Here is an 18,612-nt window from a genome sequence, read left to right as displayed (position 1 = left end):
CTAAAATATGTTAAACCTGCTTGATTTTCATGTTGAATCATTATTCTATACACTGAGTTCAGACATGATATTCCCCAACCGTGAGCTATACGCAGCAGTCTGTTTAAATAATAGATTCAGCAGAACAAATGCGGAACCAAAGTCAGGTTGAAGTTGATAATTAGTTTCATATGTGCCTGAAGAGCAGAAGGAAGTAAGTAGCTCCGTCACATGATTCACTTTCAGTCTGAATAGTAAAATCAGGACACTTCATACTTGACTGCTGAAGGTAAGAGGCTGTTATTTAGTTACAATAGGCTAACCCTGCTTGTCATTTGGCTGTGAATTGTAAAATCACTGAAACACTGAGTTAACACTTCTGGTTTTGGTGTCAGGTCATCAGCAAGTAAGTAGCCTAGTCTGAACCAGAACAGAGCAGGAGACCTATTTCTGTAGCATGAGGCAGCTTGATGTACAAGAACCCCCCGTGGACAGGACGTGGGACTCGGGCTCGTTGCTTGTCAGTTAGGCTAACGTGCAGCTCTCTGATTCATTCATGTGATAAGCTATACTGTTGGATCTAAACTCGTAACATGTTGATTGGTTGCGTGCACAATGCAGCACTTCAAAATAAACACCCTGTACATTCAGATATATTTTTACCAAAGCACCATGTAGGTTAATGGTCTCCTTGTTCTGCATCTCTATTCTAAATGGTGGTGGGTTGGTGTGAAATATTCTATTATTTTGAGCTACAGTGGGGGGATATATAGGATGTCATGTCCCTGTTCCCTCTGTCTGAGGCCGATATGTCCTATCTGTGCAGCCCACTGATCTGAGAGGACACAGATTATCTGTGCTCTGTGACACGCGTGGCCCTCAGCTACACACCTCAACCAGAACGATGGCCAAGTGGTTTCAGCTATCCAATGGCCTGTGGTACCGGGACCAAAGAGGTTTTTAATGGGTGAATGCTGAACAGGATGCTGCACTGACTGCATAACAATGTGCTCATAGGATCAGAGCACTCAGTGGTTGTGTAGATTTGAGGACAAGGAGGTCCATGGATGGATGTACAGTATAGACAGGTTTATCAGGTTATACTGTTTAGGCTAGTTGTTTAACCATTCACCCTGATAATTACTTGGGGAAAGAGTGGTAGCCTGCAGGACTGATGTGTTTCTGCTTTCTCCACAGTTTTCTTATCACAGTGTGTGTCCCATTGACCTCCCAAAACATTCTGTGGTCAGACATGATGTAGTTGGGGAAAATGCTGACACATTCTACTTGTATGTTTTGATCTAGAGTAAGATCCCTGTTTCGCCAATAATGCCAAGACCACAGTCAGAAGACCTTTTATGACTTGCCCTGAGTTCACTTTTTTTTGTCCAAGGGTTTTGCCTGTGGATAAACATTCCCTCTCTGGTGCTATAGTGTGGAAACTCAGAGCCTGCCCCTAAGACATGATTTAATATGCACACAGTAGCTGACACTCATGAGAGAGGCGAAGAGATATAAGTCATTCTCAAGATGTTGATGACAGTGCTAACAGTGGCCTAAATACTGACAGTACTCATGTTTAGAATACATTTTATGATAAAACAAACATCAGCTTAATTGGAAAACGGATTTCCTTCCACCAGTCAAGAAAGGACCTGGTAGCCCTCAACATCTACAAATCCACAAGATAAATATCCTTGTGTGCATATTTGACTCTTTCATGATTTTACATGCCTCTACTCCTTATCTTCTGCCTGACATCCAGTGTTTGATGTGTGTCTGTGTGCTATGTTGTGTTTGTGATGATTAGGCGTGTCGGGACTTCCTGGACCTAGCGGAGACCCACAGCAGGAGATGGCAGCGGGCGCTGCAGTATGAGAGAGAGCAGCGTATTCACCTGGAGGAGACCATAGAGCAGCTAGCCAAGCAACACAACAGTCTGGAGAGAGCCTGGAGAGAGGCCCCCACACTGTCCGCCAACACGCCCAGCGCCCCCACCACAGAGAAGGGTAAGGCAGACAGTCGGGCCCCTTAGTATTGCCCCTTAGTCCTTAGACTAACAGGACTCTGTTCATTTAGAGAAATAGACCATCTTGGGGAAATAGGAAATTGTAAGTCATGTCAGATGGTTTTGAATTATATTGTCTCTGTAATTAGACTGGAAGATACATTTCTCATGAGAGTAGTATTCAAATGGACACAATCACTCCTCACCTTTGTGATAGCCATCCTAGCGTAAAAGAGTAAGCCGTGTATTACACAGGAATGGATATATTATATTTTGTCAATCTGAGGTTGTATTGAAGTTGGAGTTGTTGCTTCCCTTCTCGTCTGGAATCAAGTTCAGTTCATCGTTAGCCTACAGGGACGTTACCTATTAAAGTCTAATGTTCTCTATTCATCTCCATGAGCATTTCATTAGCTACCCAACCTTCCTTTCCCCTCCACAAATCATGTGACTACTGCTGCACCAGTCTAGAGCAGGGTGTGTGTTAAATATTGCTTTACTGTGTGTGTGTTTGTGTTTGCTTCTGTGTGTGTGTGTGTGTTCTCTCTCTCAGTAGGGAGTGAGAGGCTGCAGAAAGGGGAGGCGAGTGATGAAGATGAGGATACAGAATACTTTGACGCCATGGAGGAGTCCCCTGCCTTTATCACAGTGACCGCCACTGAGAACACACAGCACAGGTCAGTCTCACCCTGTGGCCTGTACAGTACACTCAGCCTCCGTCTGCTTTTCACATCCACCTCAATGGATCATGGCAGTTTAGCTTGGTATTACTTGAGTATAAGACGGACTCGGTGTGAATAGATTGTGATAAATACAAAGACTGGATGTCTTGATTGTGCCTGTTGATGGATTCTGTAGTGTTTACACCAGAATATCTGTCAAGCCCCAGAGCCACACAGTGCACCCCATATTGCCTGTGTATGACTCATTCCTTTCATCAGCAGCTCAATAAACCTAAAACTTCAGAACCTCTTCCCCTCTCTGTGCTCATAGTCACACACACACACACACACACACACACACACACACACACACACACACACACACACACACACACACACACACACACACACACACACACACACACACACACACACACACACACACACACACACACACACACACACACACACACACACACACACAATGACTCATACCTGTTGTACGGTGGCAGTGTTGTCTGTCTGCAAGCATCCTCACCTGTCTGTTTTTAATGAGTGTCTGTCTTTACTGGACTGGCTCTGGCACTATTAACAGCTGAATATGTTGTCTCTATGATAAACGACAGTTCATCCCCTCACTGCTCCTCTACTAGGGAATGACCCACGGCCCGGCCACTTCTCTGTTTTGGACTTATGCTTTCATCTCCAAAATACCTTGGGTTTGTTATGTGTCTCAGTTGAAGAATTAGGGTAGTTGTTGTTTGCTGCCCTGTTTTACCAGAACACCTGTTGAGACACTATTTACATATATTCCTTTCCCCGTAAGGAGAATAGAATGTTTCTATTTCCCAGATAAATATTCTGCTGCGCCTCTCCAATCAGAGACACATCTATCCACCTCTAACACAGCGGCTCAGAGACACATCTATCCACCTCTAACACAGCGGCTCAGAGACACATCTATCCACCTCTAACACAACAGCTCAACACACATCTATCCACCTCCAACACAACAGCTCAGAGACACATCTATCCACCTCTAACACAACAGCTCAGAGACACATCTATCCACCTCTAACACAACAGCTCAGAGACACATCTATCCACCTCTAACACAACAGCTCAGAGACACATCTATCCACCTCTAACACAACAGCTCAGAGACACATCTATCCACCTCTAACACAGCGGCTCAGAGACACATCTATCCACCTCTAACACAGCGGCTCAGAGACACATCTATCCACCTCTAACACAACAGCTCAACACACATCTATCCACCTCCAACACAACAGCTCAGAGACACATCTATCCACCTCTAACACAACAGCTCAGAGACACATCTATCCACCTCTAACACAACAGCTCAGAGACACATCTATCCACCTCTAACACAGCAGCTCAGAGACACATCTATCCACCTCTAACACAGCGGCTCAGAAACACATCTATCCACCTCTAACACAACAGCTCAGAGACACATCTATCCACCTCTAACACAACAGCTCAGAGACACATCTATCCACCTCGAACACAGCAGCTCAGAGACACATCTATCCACCTCTAACACAACAGCTCAGAGACACATCTATCCACCTCTAACACAGCAGCTCAGAGACACATCTATCCACCTCCAACACAACAGTTCAGAGACACATCTATCCACCTCCAACACAACAGTTCAGAGACACATCTATCCACCTCCAACACAGCAGCTCAGAGACCGATCCGATGTTACACACAGCCATGTGCTGAATAGAGCCATCCATCTATGTCTAGCTGCCTGCGCCCACCTGTTTCCGTTATTTTGTGTGTGTTTCGATGTGTGTGTCTGCGTACGTGTGTGTGTGTGTGCGTGCATGCGTGTGTTATTGTTAAGATGACGTTTCTCCCTCTTCTAGGCATTCTCAGAGTAACCTGAGTGGAGCGAGTGGAGGCCAGACCAATGACTGGAACCAGGAAAATGTGAGCGTCTCTTTCCTCCAAACAGTTCTCAGTGATAATCCACATGCATGTCCACATCTAGGCTTTATACTATTCACCTTTGTCACTGTGTGTGAAGCTCTTTGAGTTCTTTTTAACCTGTCTCCAATTGCTGTTTCCTAGCATCCTGTTAAGGAAAATAGCACATCACAAACTTGGGCATGTTTTGTTGCATTCTCAAACACACACACACACACACACACACACAAACACATACACACACACACGGGAACAGACATACACACACAAGCTCACTCTCTCTCTCGCCATCATTTCTCTGGATCTTAATTACCAGTCAGACATCTGTTTTCCCAATTCTATCCCTCATTCTCCTCTTTTATTCCATCTCTTCCTCTCTTTCTCTGTCACTCTACTTCCAGATGGGGACTCACTAAGTCCCTGACAAGCTAAGATCTACAAAGTTAGAGATCTACTGTCACGGATCCCTCCGGAACATTCATTATGCACACCTGTCCCCTATTCCCACTGATTAGCACTTGTATAAGTGTGCCCTTTGGTCTCCATTGGACTGTCTATTATTGTTACAATGTCTGCTGGTGCGTGTGAGTACCTGTGCTGTGTGTTTTGGGCTTTCATACTCCTCGCTCTTTTGTTTGGGTTTCAACCCTGTGTTTTTGTTACATGTTTGTTTGGTCTTCATGTCCTTACATGGCACACCGTCATTTGGGGTATAATAAAAAAAACGATTACCCATTCCTGCACCTGTCTCCCAAATCATATATACCAACGTGACATCTACACTGACAGACGTTTCTTTCTCTCTCTCTCTCTCTCTCTCTCTCTCTCTCTCTCTCTCTCTCTCTCTCTCAGGAGTATCCTAGCTCTAATGATTCAGGGAAGGAGCTGCAGCCCCTCAGAAGGAGGAGGAGCCACATCCCAGACAAACCCAATTACTCCCTCAACCTGTGGAGCATCATGAAGAACTGCATCGGCAAGGAGCTCTCCAAGATCCCCATGCCTGTGAGTGTCATGCTTGTGTCCATGTAGTAGAATGAGCCTGGGTGTGAGTGCATGAGAGTTGGGTAGCGCAGGCATCCCAATAGGCTGCTATTTGGGACTCATCTGAAATGTGCTAGTCAATGACAAAACTCTTGTAACCACTGCCATATGTCTGTCTTTCTCTCTGCCCGCCTGTCTGTCTACAGGTGAACTTCAACGAGCCTCTGTCCATGCTGCAGCGGCTGACAGAGGACCTGGAGTACCATGAGCTGCTGGACAAGGCGGCGCGCTGCGAGAACTCCCTGGAGCAGCTGTGTCTGGTGGCAGCCTTCTCTGTGTCCTCCTACTCCACCACCGTCCACCGCACGGCCAAGCCCTTCAACCCCCTGCTGGGGGAGACCTATGAGCTGGACCGTCTGGAGGACTTCGGCTACCGCTCGCTGTGTGAGCAGGTACACACAGAGACAGAGATAAATGACAATATTAGGCTGAGACAAAGACACACACAAACACACACAGGAAAATACTCCATGTGTCTGCAAATGATACTACCATTTAGTGCCTCTACAAAACATACATGCTATGATGATACACAAAAAGTACCAATCATGACATACTATAAGCTAGAGCAGTGATCTTCATTTGAGCGTGTAAATCCCCCCCCCCCCTAGGTGAGCCATCACCCCCCAGCAGCATCTCACCATGTGATTTCTCAGCGAGGCTGGACCCTCTGGCAGGAAATCACCATAGCCAGCAAGTTTCGTGGCAAATACCTCTCCATAATGCCTCTGGGTGAGTTGCTGTATATTCAGCATGTACTGAGCACTGTCAACACACACTCAATGCAAATAAATGTCACCATGACTGTGTACAGTGGCCTCTGTAATTATAGGGACAGTGAAGCATGTTTTCTTCTTTTGGCTCTATACTCCAAAAGTTTGGATTTGACATCAAACAATGACTGAGGTTAAATTGCAGACTTTTTATCCACATCGGGTGAACCGTTTAGAAATGACAGCACTTTTTGTATATAGTCCCCCCATTTTAGGGGGGGAAAAGTATTGGGACAAATTCACTTACAGTACCAGTCAAAAGTTTGGACACCTAATCATTCCAGGGTTTTTCTTTCTTTTTTATATTTTCTACATTGTAGAATAATAGTGACGACATCAAAACTATGAAATAACACATATGGAATCATGTAGTAACCAAAAAACAAATCAAAATATATTTGAGATTCTTCAAAGTAGCCCCCCTTTGCCTTGATGACAGCTCTGCACACTCTTGGCATTCTCTCAACCAGCTTCATGAGGTAGTCACCTGAAATGCATTTCAATTAACAGGTGTGCCTGTTTAAAAGTTCATTTGTGGAATTTCTTTCCTTAATACATTTGAGCCAATCAGTTGTGTTGTGACAAGGTAGGGGTGGTATACAGAAGAGAGCCCTATTTGGTAGAAGACCAAGTCCATATTATGGCAAGAACAACTCAAATAAGCAAAGAGAAATGACAGTCCATCATTACTTTAAGACATGAAGGTCAGTCAATCCTGAAAATGTCAAGAACTTTGAAAGTTTCTTCAAGTGCAGTCACAAAAACCATCAAGCTCTATGATGAAACTGGCTCTCATGAAGGCCGCCACAGGAAAGGAAGACCCATAGTTACCTCTGCTGCAGAGAATATGTTCATTAGTTACCAGCCTCAGAAATTGCAGCCCAAATAAATGCTTCACAGAGCTCAAGTAACAGACACATCTCAACATCAATTGTTCAGAGGAGACTGCATGAATCAGGCCTTCCTGGTCGAATTGCTGCAAAGAAACCACTACGAAAGGACACCAAGAAGAGACTTGCTTGGGCCAAGAAACGCAAGCAATGGACATTAGACCGGTGGAAATCTGTCCTTTGGTCTGATGAGTCCAAATTGTACACTGCTCAAAAAAATAAAGGGAACACTAAAATAACACATCCTAGATTTGAATGAATGAAATATTCTTATTAAATACTTTTTTCTTTACATAGTTGAATGTGCTGACAACAAAATCACACAAAAATGATCAATGGAAATCAAATTTATCAACCCATGGAGGTCTGGATTTGGAGTCACACTCAAAATTAAAGTGGAAAACCACACTACAGGCTGATCCAACTTTGATGTAATGTCCTTAAAACAAGTCAAAATGAGTCTCAGTAGTGTGTGTGGTCTCCACGTGCCTGTATGACCTCCCTACAACGCCTGGGCATGCTCCTGATGAGGTGGCGGATGGTCTCCTGAGGGATCTCCTCCCAGACCTGGACTAAAGCATCTGCCAACTCCTGGACAGTCTGTGGTGCAACGTGGCGTTGGTGGATGGAGCGAGACATGATGTCCCAGATGTGCTCAATTGGATTCAGGTCTGGGGAACGGGCGGCCAGTCCATAGCATCAATGCCTTCCTCTTGCAGGAACTGCTGACACACTCCAGCCACATGAGGTCTAGCATTGTCTTGCATTAGGAGGAACCAAGGGCCAACCGCACCAGCATATGGTCTCACAAGGGGTCTGAGGATCTCATCTCGGTACCTAATGGCAGTCAGGCTACCTCTGGCGAGCACATGGAGGGCTATGCGGCCCCCAAAAGAAATGCCACCCCACACCATGACTGACCCATCGCCAAACCGGTCATGGGGGAGGATGTTGCAGGCAGCAGAACGTTCTCCACGGCGTCTCCAGACTGTCACGTCTGTCACATGTGCTCAGTGTGAACCTGCTTTCATCTTTGAAGAGCACAGGGCGCCAGTGGCGAATTTGCCAATCTTGGTGTTCTCTGGCAAATGTCAAAAGTCCTGCACGGTTTTGGGCTGTAAGCACAACCCCCACCTGTGGACGTCGGGCCCTCATACCACCCTCATGGAGTCTGTTTCTGACCGTTTGAGCAGACACATGCACATTTGTGGCCTGCTGGAGGTCATTTTGCAGGGCTCTGGCAGTGCTCCTCCTGCTCCTCCTTGCACAAAGGCGGAGGTAGTGGTCCTGCTGCTGGGTTGTTGCCCTCCTACGGCCTTTCCACGTCTCCTGATGTACTGGCCTGTCTACTGGTAGCGCCTCCAATGTCTTGGACACTACGCTGACAGACACAGCAAACCTTCTTGCCACAGCTCGCATTGATGTGCCATCCTGGATGAGCTGCACTACCTGAGCCACTTGTGTGGATTGTAGACTCCGTCTCATGCTACCACTAGAGTGAATGCACCGCCAGCATTCAAAAGTGACAAAAAAATCAGCCAGGAAGCATAGGAACTGAGAAGTGGTCTGTGGTTATCACCTGCAGAACCACTCCTTTATTGGGGGTGTCTTGCTAATTGCCTATAATTTCCACCTGTTGTCTATTATTTTGCACAACAGCATATGAAATTTATTGTCAATCAGTGTTGCTTCCTAAGTGGACAGTTTGATTTCACAGAAGTGTGATTGACTTGGAGTTACATTGTGTTGTTTAAGTGTTCCCTTTATTTTTTTGAGCAGTGTATATTTTTGGTTCCAACCGCTGTTTCTTTGTGAGACAGAGTAGGTGAACGGATGATCTCAGCATGTGTGGTTCCCACCGTGAAGCTTGGAGGAGGAGGTGTGATGGTGTGGGGATGCTTTGCTGGTGATACTGTCAGTGATTGATTTATTTAGAATTAAAGGCACACTTAACAAGCATGGCTACCACAGCATTCTGCAGCAATACGCCATCCCATCTGGTTTAAGCTTAGTGGAACTATAATTTGTTTTTCAACAGGACAATGACCCAACAGATATACAGGCTGTGTAAGGGCTATTTTACCAAGAAGGAGAGTGATGGAGTGCTGCATCAGATGACCTGGCCTCCACAATCACCCGACCTCAACCCAATTGAGATGGTTTGGGATGAGTTGGACCACAGAGTGAAGGAAAAGCAGCCAACAAGTGCTCAGCATTATGTGGGAACTTCTTCAAGACTGTTGGAAAAGCATTCCAGGTGAAGCTGGTTGAGATAATGCCAAGAGTGTGCAAAGCTGTCAACAAGGCAAAGGATGGCTACTTTTAAGAAATATTTTGATTTGTTTCACACTTTTTTTGGTTATTACATGATTCCAAAATAAAGAAAAACCCTTGAATGAGTAGGTGTGTCCAAACTTTTGACTGGTACTGTATTAAAGTAGAAAAAAGTTACGTACTTGGTCCCATATTCATAGCATGCAATGACTACATCAAGCTTGTGACTCTACACATTTGTTGGATGCATTTGCTGTTTATTTTGGTTATGTTTCAGTTTATTTTCTGCCCAATAGAAATTAATGGTAAATAATGTATTGTGTCATTTTGGAGTCACTTTTATTGTAAATAAGTATATAATATATTTCAAAATACTTCTACATGAATGAGGATGAACCATGATCACAGATAATCCTGAATGAGTGAGAAATATACAGATGCACAAATATCATACCCCCCAAAAAACGCTAATCTCCCCTGTTATTGTAATGGTGAGAGGTATGATATTTGTGTGTCTGTAACTTTCTCACTCATCATTATTCACCCGATATGGATGGAAATACACAAATTTCAGTTGCCAGTCTGTACTAACCTTATAGTCCTTGTATGATTTCAAATCCACAACTTTTGGAGTATAGAGCCAAAAGAAGAAAATATGCTTCACTGTCCCGATAATTACAGAGGACACTGTATATATGTTTATAGGTGGGAACACCGGGATCTCTCTGTAGGTCAGGCCTCTAAAACCCAGGCATCCTCAGCATCACCTCTGTCCTCCCATTCCCTCCCAGTCACTCACTAAACCATAGATGGATGAAAATGAATCTAACGACCCCTGTGACAGATGCATAAACTCTGGCTGTGCCCATGGGTCTCTAAGGCCCTGATAAATGAGAGATGAATAGATCCCATAGATGTGATTGATACATATCCTATAACATGAAGCCATGTTATCCATTTGAACTATACAGATGATCCTCTTGTTTGTTTATTGTAATCTCTGAGAGTCTCTGCCTCTCTCTCTCAGCCACCCCTGTGTTATCAGGCCAGGTCTCTGCAGGTTGGACTGACCTTGTTTATAAATGACTCAAAATAAGAACCAGAATATCAACTACAATACATGTTTCCTTGTTACGGTGTTGTCACTCTTTCTCTGACTGCATTTCATCCCCTCCACTCCATCTCTCGATTTATATCTCAATGTTCTCTCCTTTTTTGGCCTTTCCCCTCTCTCCCCAGGTGCCATTCACCTGCAGTTCCACTCCAGTGGGAACCATTATGTTTGGAGGAAGGTAACCTCCACCGTGCACAACATCATCGTGGGCAAGCTGTGGATTGACCAGGTCTGTCTACTAACTACATCATGGCTCTTCTCCCTCCTCCTCCCATGTTCTTACCTGTCCATGTCTCTCTCCTACTCTCCTCTTGTGTCCTCATTGTCTGATTCAGTCAATATCCATGTGACCTGTATGTCAGCCCTCCATGTGTATCATCTATCATCTAATGTTTCCTATTTTCATCCTGTAGCTGTTTGTGATGTAATCCAGGCTGGTGAAGTGAGTGTTGTGTGGAGGCAGAGGTCAATGGCAACAGAAACGAACAGAACAGCACACGAATAAGCCTGTTTGTGGTCTCTGATGGTTTCTCTGCCTTTCATTTCTAGTAACACCCTCCCCTCTCTCTGTGATGACTCAATTACAGTCTGTAACTGTCTGTCTGTTGGTCTGTCACATCATCTGTCTGTAGTACTACTTGGTACTATGTACCAGCCCCTCACTGGAATGGGAGGAGGAGGAAGACAGGGGTCAGGGAATAAACTCAAGCGAGCATATGATTTTTGGCACACTCACAAACACCCTCTCAGCAGTCCCTAAAGCACACCGTAGTGTCATTTATATAGAGCTTCCTAGTAGAATCTCATTACATCCCTGAGGGGGATAAATGTAAAGATACTGTTCTGATACAGCTGTGGAATGTTCTGATGACTCATCGGTTGTTTCTGATTTTAATTGATGCTAACCAGAAATTCTCTCTCCTATTCCACCTGCCTCTTTTCTCTTCCATCCCATTCTATCCTCCCTTTTCCCTCTGTCTCTATCCCTCTCTCATTCTCTCTAATTCTCTCTCATTCTCTCTCTCTCTCTCTCTCATTCTCATTCTCATTCTCTCTCTCTCTCTCTCTCTCTCTCTCTCTCTCTCTCTCGCTCTCGCTCTCGGGGCAGTCAGGGGACATTGAGATAGTCAACCACAGGACCAAGGAGACATGCCAGCTCAAGTTCTCCCCCTACAGCTATTTCTCCAGGGAAGTCCCACGCAAGGTACATGTCACCACCATCACAACCCTCTAATCAGCACTGGCTGAAACCTGACCGTGGCATGATGAGCTCATAGGCTCGGCTGTCACACTGTTGTGTGCTGCCCCCTGCTGGATAATGCAAGTGAATATATCATTTTTTAATGGACTATTTCAAAAATAGTTAATAATTAACTATAGTGAGGGATATTGTATTAATTTCTACAAACGGAATGATACATTTTCTGTGTGTGTGTGTGTTGTCCAGGTGACAGGGGTGGTGTCAGACAGTGGAGGGCAGGCCCACTACATCCTGTCTGGCACGTGGGACGATAAGATCGAGAGCTCCAGGATCGTCCAGAGCAGCAAAGGGGGCAGCGGCTCCGAGGGCAAGCAGAAGACAGTCTACCAGACCCTGTCCCCCAAACTGCTGTGGAAGAAATACCCTCTCCCGTAAGCACTGCCCAGCCTCACACAGTAAAACACTACAGCAGATAACACAGATCACCATCTAATCCAACAACACAACAAGGATTACTACGTTATAGAGCACAGATCAACCTAACCGCTCTCCTCTATCTCCCACCCACCTCCTCTCTTTTCTCTCTCTCTCTCTGTTAGGGATAACGCTGAGAACATGTACTTCTTCTCCTCGCTGGCGCTGACGCTGAATGAGCCGGAGGATGGGGTGGGGCTGACGGACAGCCGGCTGAGACCGGACCAGAGGCTGATGGAGGCGGGGAGATGGGACGAGGCCAACTCTGAGAAACAGAGACTAGAGGAGAAACAGAGAGCTGTGAGGAGGAGGAGAGAGGCAGAGGCCACAGATGCACTTGATGACGGTAAGACAGTGAGAGAGGGAGGGAGGGCAGGGTGGAGAAAGAGGCAGTGGAGAGTTGACAGAGAGAACAACGGATAGAGAGAAAGGAGCAGGGTAGAAAGGGAAATGCCTTTATTAAGTCCAATAACTTTGAATCATTCCTCCCGTCCCCTGACCTTGATGTAAATGCTATGACAAAAGCAGTATTACCTGGAGTGAGACAGATGAGAATTGAAAGTGAAGAGCTAATGGAGGCTACTGGGGGGTGTACAGAGAGGAAACAGCAGAGCAGACACTTGTCATCCTGGTCACATTGTTAATGTCCAGTGCTCTGTGTAGCTGTGGGACCTAGGCTTGGCTGTATTTTGATGTACCCATGACGCATCTCTCTTTTCCTCCCTCTGTTGGTGGTCAGAGTGTGATTATGATGACTCTGGTGAGTGGGGGTTGCCTTGTGTCCCCCCCGTTGTGCATCACCCTCTCCCCCACACCCCCATCTTTTTTTGTGTTGACCCTCCCCTCTGTGGCCATCCAATGGCAGCGTTCCAGGTTGTCTTTGTGTCTGAGATTACTATATCATATTAATGTGGCCCAGAGACCTTAAACACTTCTCCAGATGTTTCACGTGTCTGGATCATCTAGGTCTGTGCAGCACCACTGAAATAGAGACAACCTGGAACTGGAAGGGATCCTTTATGAGGTCTGCATGCTGACTGACTCCCTAGTACCCACTCTTCCAGACTATGACCCAGGAAAAAGCCGCTCAATCTTTTTCCTGCTGCCATGCGCCTCTTTCATTCAGACGTGACTTGGCCCTCATACGGCTGTACTGTTTCTGAGCCAGAGAAACAGACATAGAGGTGTGTGTAATGTGTGGGAGTGACCTGAAAGTAGCCCACTGTATAAGTGACGCTTGTGTCTCTTCCCCCAGGTCGGGAGTACGAGGGCTTCCAGCCACAGTGGTTCCACAAGAGGATGAACGCCATCACTGGAGAGACAAACTTTGTGTACAAGGGGGGATACTGGGAGGCTAAGGACAGTCAGGACTGGAATATGTGCACTGAAATCTTCTAAGCATCGACCAGACACATCCTACCCCCTCACTGGACTCACCCAGGCCCAGGAGACTGCTCTACCGCTGGGTGTGGGTGTTGACCTCTGTGTGCAACTGTGTACGTCTCACACACTCACAATACAGTTTACCTCCCCACGGACACACACACTTCATCTGTTTTACAGAGTCAAAGGAGAGAAGGGGCCTTCTATAGGTCCTCCCTGACAACATAGCACTGAGCTGTATGGGGGTGTGAGAGAGAGGAGAGATTGAATACCATAGAAAATGGACCCAATAGAGATGTCCAAAATAATCAGGTGCTCGACACATGCTTCCCACAATGCACTATTCCTCTGCTCAGCACATAGTTTTTTCTGGGTTTTAATGATTGAATAGCAACCCATCTAAATCAGTTCTCCTCTCCTCCACTGTTGACTGGGATGGGATGAAGTCTATCCTCTCTAACAGACAGACCGACAAACAGAAGTTTATAGAAAGACAGTATACTTTAAAAGGATGGACATTTATTTTGATTAGTAACTGGTATCGGAAAGTGCAGTTAGGCACAGACTCCAAAGCTTGAATTAGTTTGTCATCTATGTCCGTCTGCCTGGTAAAGAACTTAAGTTCCCTCTGTTATTTTCTCCATTGCAGGAGGAACCAGGTTTAGACCTGCGTATAACCATATAGAGCTCAGACCGTAACCAACGTGGTTTGACAACCAGAGTACTTTTCCAAACACAAACTGGGTATATTGTGATACCTCCCAAACACAGTCACACTTCCACTCCACTGGTAATTGAATCTTTGTCTATTGAGTTAAATAAGCACTTTTCTTTGTGGGTTTCCACAGCTTAATGCATATCCGTGTTGATGTTGAGACTCCAGCCTGGGCACTGTACACTCACCCAGTCCTTTGGTGCTTAACCATAGAAACACATACACTTCTATTGTGCAGTGAGTCATTTAAAGGATATAAATGGCATTGTAGCTAGAACCTGCACAGCAATTACTTGTCCCAAAAACAGATCCATCATCCCACACATGAATATCTAGGCAGAGTGTGAATTCTACACCCCAGTGTATAGTTCTACAGCCTATATGACAGATCAGAGCCTGCTCTGGACCTGTAATTGTATTCCTACAGAACTGGCTGATGTTGCTATAGCACTGAAGGAGGCCCATGGTGGCTACTGACAGCATATTGGCATCTTACCACAGACAGACAGCATGCTCCTCAGGCCTCCCATAGCATACCACTGTTCAGCCAGGGAGGGCTGCTAGTGGAGACACTGGCTCCCAGGCACTGACCCAGGTTCACCTGAGCATAAACCTAGTCCTAACTCCTAGTGTTGAAGAGCTGTGGACAGGCTGATCTGGGATCAGCTGGTGAAGGCACTGTCAGTATTTTGCCTTTAAGAACTGATTTGTGCACTACATGTCTTAGGTGACAGGATTCTTGACAAAGTGTTAGTATATTTTGTAATTACTGTTAGGAATGTAGTATTTGGGCTGGAAGTATTGTACCTACTGTCTGGCCTTTTGTGTGAATATTTTGTGATAACAAGATAATAACAAGACAATAATATGATTATAAAACAGTTCTAATAATAATCGGAACAATAAGTCATGTTTATAGTTTAAATCTGAAGTTTTAATGAAAAGGTACTGTTACTGTACCTTCCAGCCAGTTAGAAGTTGCTTCTAACTACCGCCCACGGTTTGGTTGCAGATTTAATGTTTTGTATTAATAGAGACTTACTCTCACACTGAAAATTATTTTTATACAAAGTTGTTGATATTGACATATTGTTTACTTGGTTTAGATTTGCAGTTCACAAACAAGCAACCACATCTGACAGTGCCCCTGGTGTGGCCCATAAGGTTTCTGAGGTCAGTTGTTACAGAGATCTGGTATGTGCTCTGGAAGGAAGTGGACGACACACAGAATACCATCCTCAGCCCAACATATCTGTCTGGAGGGCTATAGGGATTGCTGGGGGTGCATACAAACTAGAAAATACTCATCAAGCAACTGCTGAATGTAATGTGAACCAGGAAAATGTGAAAGTTTAAACTGTGAGATAATAATTATCCCCCAATCACTTTCATGCTCCCAACTGCTTTTCATTTGAACTCAGAGTAACCCTCCTCCACCGGAAGCCTATAATATAAAGTCTCAACGGGGCAGAGAATTAGGTTGTTACAAGCACATTCTGACCAGGCACTTACTCTCTTTAACCCCGTGAACAACAGCCTCCATTTTCTGCACTATTTATGTTTGGTTCCAGTTGATCTACTTTGTACCCATAACCTTTCAGCAGACACACAGGCACTTATACATTAGTCACATAACCATAACACACTCACACATGTATAAGTACTGACCACATTGGCAAGAACAGTACATTATTAGTCGAAGAAATCAAGTGGGTACAGCAGGATGAAATGGTTCCCCACATTGGAATGAATTCTCACTATTCTGGACCCAATCACAGTAAGGGGTTTTATATATTGTAAATGTGTCATTGTATAGACAATACTACAACGTCATGTACAGTATTACTGGGCGAGAAACAGTATTGAAATGTGGGGAAGAAAGAGTATGATGTGCAGGGCAAGTATAACTTTTTTCTCAATCATCAACTCCTTATAGATTTAGTTTACTATATTGGGTTTGAAATATAATGAGTTTTATATATGAATATACATATATTATATTTTGAATGATGATAAACACATAATACATTTTAATCATTTATTTTGAATATCCAAATGACGTCACCTCAAAGATGGGTGGGTGTGGGTTGCTAGGTGCCCCAGCCAGGGCCTGTGTAAGAGACTGATTAGTAGCAATAGTGGTGATGTTTAGATGATTTATTCATTCATGACACTTGTTGGGGTAAAGAAGATGTTCATCTCTGCTCTGTGCAGAAAGGAAAAACTGAACAACCAAAGCATCTGTGCAGTGTAATGTAGCCTAAAAGACTCTTTATCTGCCTTCCTAATGACATTATCTTTTTCATTTTACCAACACTTAATTCAGTATGGTTTGATTTACCCAAAAACACTTTTTCAATATTTTTATTTTCTCATTTGAACCTTTATTTAACTAGGCAAGACAGTTAAGAACAAATTCTTATTTACCATGACGGCCTACACTGGCCAAACCCAGACGACACTGGGCCAAATGTGCACCGCCCTATGGGACTCCCAATCACAGCCTGGAATCAAACCATGGTGTCTGTAGTGACGCCTCTTGCACTGAGATGCAGTGCCTTAGACCACTGCGCCACTCAGGAGCCAAAATCCAGTATGGTTTGATTTACCCAACAACACTTAATCCAGTATTGTTTGATTTAACCAACAACACTTAATCCAGTATGGTTTGATTTACCCAACAACACTTAATCCAGTATGGTTTGATTTACCCAACAACACTTAATCCAGTATGGTTTGATTTACCCAACAACATTTAATCCAGTATGGTTTGATTTACCCAACAACACTTAATCCAGTATGGTTTGATTTACCCAACAACACTTAATCCAGTATGGTTTGATTTACCCAACAACACTTAATCCAGTATGGTTTGATTTACCCAACAACACTTAACCCAGTATGGTTTGATTTACCCAACAACACTTAACCCAGTATGGTTTGATTTACCCAACAACACTTAACCCAGTATGGTTTGATTTACCCAACAACACTTAACCCAGTATGGTTTGATTTACCCAACAACACTTAACCCAGTATGGTTTGATTTACCCAACAACACTTAACCCAGTATGGTTTGATTTACCCAACAACACTTAACCCAGTATGGTTTGATTTACCCAACAACACTTAACCCAGTATGGTTTGATTTACCCAACAACACTTAACCCAGTATGGTTTGATTTACCCAACAACACTTAACCCAGTATGGTTTGATTTACCCAACAACACTTAACCCAGTATGGTTTGATTTACCCAACAACACTTAACCCAGTATGGTTTGATTTACCCAACAACACTTAACCCAGTATGGTTTGATTTACCCAACAACACTTAACCCAGTATGGTTTGATTTACCCAACAACACTTAACCCAGTATGGTTTGATTTACCCAACAACACTTAACCCAGTATGGTTTGATTTACCCAACAACACTTAATCCAGTATGGTTTGATTTAGCTTTAATATCTATGCTTTGTTTTTCTTTTCTTTTTTTCACATCATGGGTGCCATTGTCTTTCATTTACATACTGTATTTGTATATGCACAATAAGAAGTGTGTGTATCACAGATATACATGTGTCTTTTGTTTTGTGCTGCTCTGAGGCAGGACTTTAGTAATGAAGACCTGGTCATACCTGGTCTGAATTAAACCCTGCTGCACAGTGGACTCTGCTGTTTGGACTCGTTCTAATACAGTAAGAGCCTGTGTAACCCGTATCACTACTAAGGACCTGGTACTGAAAGAGTGGGTGGAAGGACGGAGGTGAGCGGGGTCTGGCCTTACCATACTCACTTCAACCTCACTCACACACGCTCATATTCCACACTATCTCACACATATGCATCTCTGTTCAGGTGTAACTGCAACCGGGGTTGGTCTTTTATAATTGTGTTTTTTCTCCCTTAATTTATACACATGTAACATTGTCTTCAAAAGAAAGACACAATGACAAACATGAGATAATAAAAGTGTTTCTGTTCAAACTGGATGTGCGTCTGTTCAATGTTAGCTTTGTGTAGTTTAGCATTACAGAGTGATTGAAATGTTAAGGTGATAACGCTTTAGCGGAGACCGCATCCACGGTCAACACTGCACATTTCGGCTCAATCGGATATTTATCGCGTAAACTTCC

General features: G+C 44.3%; 1 protein-coding gene across 1 annotated transcript in view; it reads left to right on the top strand.

The window, feature by feature from the left end:
- LOC109880361 (oxysterol-binding protein 2) overlaps positions 1 to 18,048 on the top strand; it is an 84,144-nt gene extending 66,096 nt beyond the window's left edge. Inside the window, exons 4-14 of the mRNA XM_031804087.1 lie at positions 1,790 to 1,988; positions 2,541 to 2,664; positions 4,551 to 4,614; positions 5,464 to 5,613; positions 5,799 to 6,044; positions 6,264 to 6,384; positions 10,829 to 10,932; positions 11,812 to 11,907; positions 12,151 to 12,335; positions 12,504 to 12,724; positions 13,634 to 18,048. Of these exons, the coding sequence (XP_031659947.1) occupies positions 1,790 to 1,988; positions 2,541 to 2,664; positions 4,551 to 4,614; positions 5,464 to 5,613; positions 5,799 to 6,044; positions 6,264 to 6,384; positions 10,829 to 10,932; positions 11,812 to 11,907; positions 12,151 to 12,335; positions 12,504 to 12,724; positions 13,634 to 13,776 (1,653 nt within the window). The 3' untranslated portion in view covers positions 13,777 to 18,048. The remainder of the gene's footprint in view (positions 1 to 1,789; positions 1,989 to 2,540; positions 2,665 to 4,550; positions 4,615 to 5,463; positions 5,614 to 5,798; positions 6,045 to 6,263; positions 6,385 to 10,828; positions 10,933 to 11,811; positions 11,908 to 12,150; positions 12,336 to 12,503; positions 12,725 to 13,633) is intronic.
- The last annotated feature ends 564 nt before the right edge of the window (positions 18,049 to 18,612 follow it).

Source organism: Oncorhynchus kisutch, linkage group LG3, assembly GCF_002021735.2.
Source record: "Oncorhynchus kisutch isolate 150728-3 linkage group LG3, Okis_V2, whole genome shotgun sequence".
Lineage (NCBI taxonomy): Eukaryota > Metazoa > Chordata > Actinopteri > Salmoniformes > Salmonidae > Oncorhynchus > Oncorhynchus kisutch.
The sequence above is the reverse complement of the archived record's forward strand: the minus strand, read 5'-3'. Positions and strand labels throughout refer to the sequence as shown.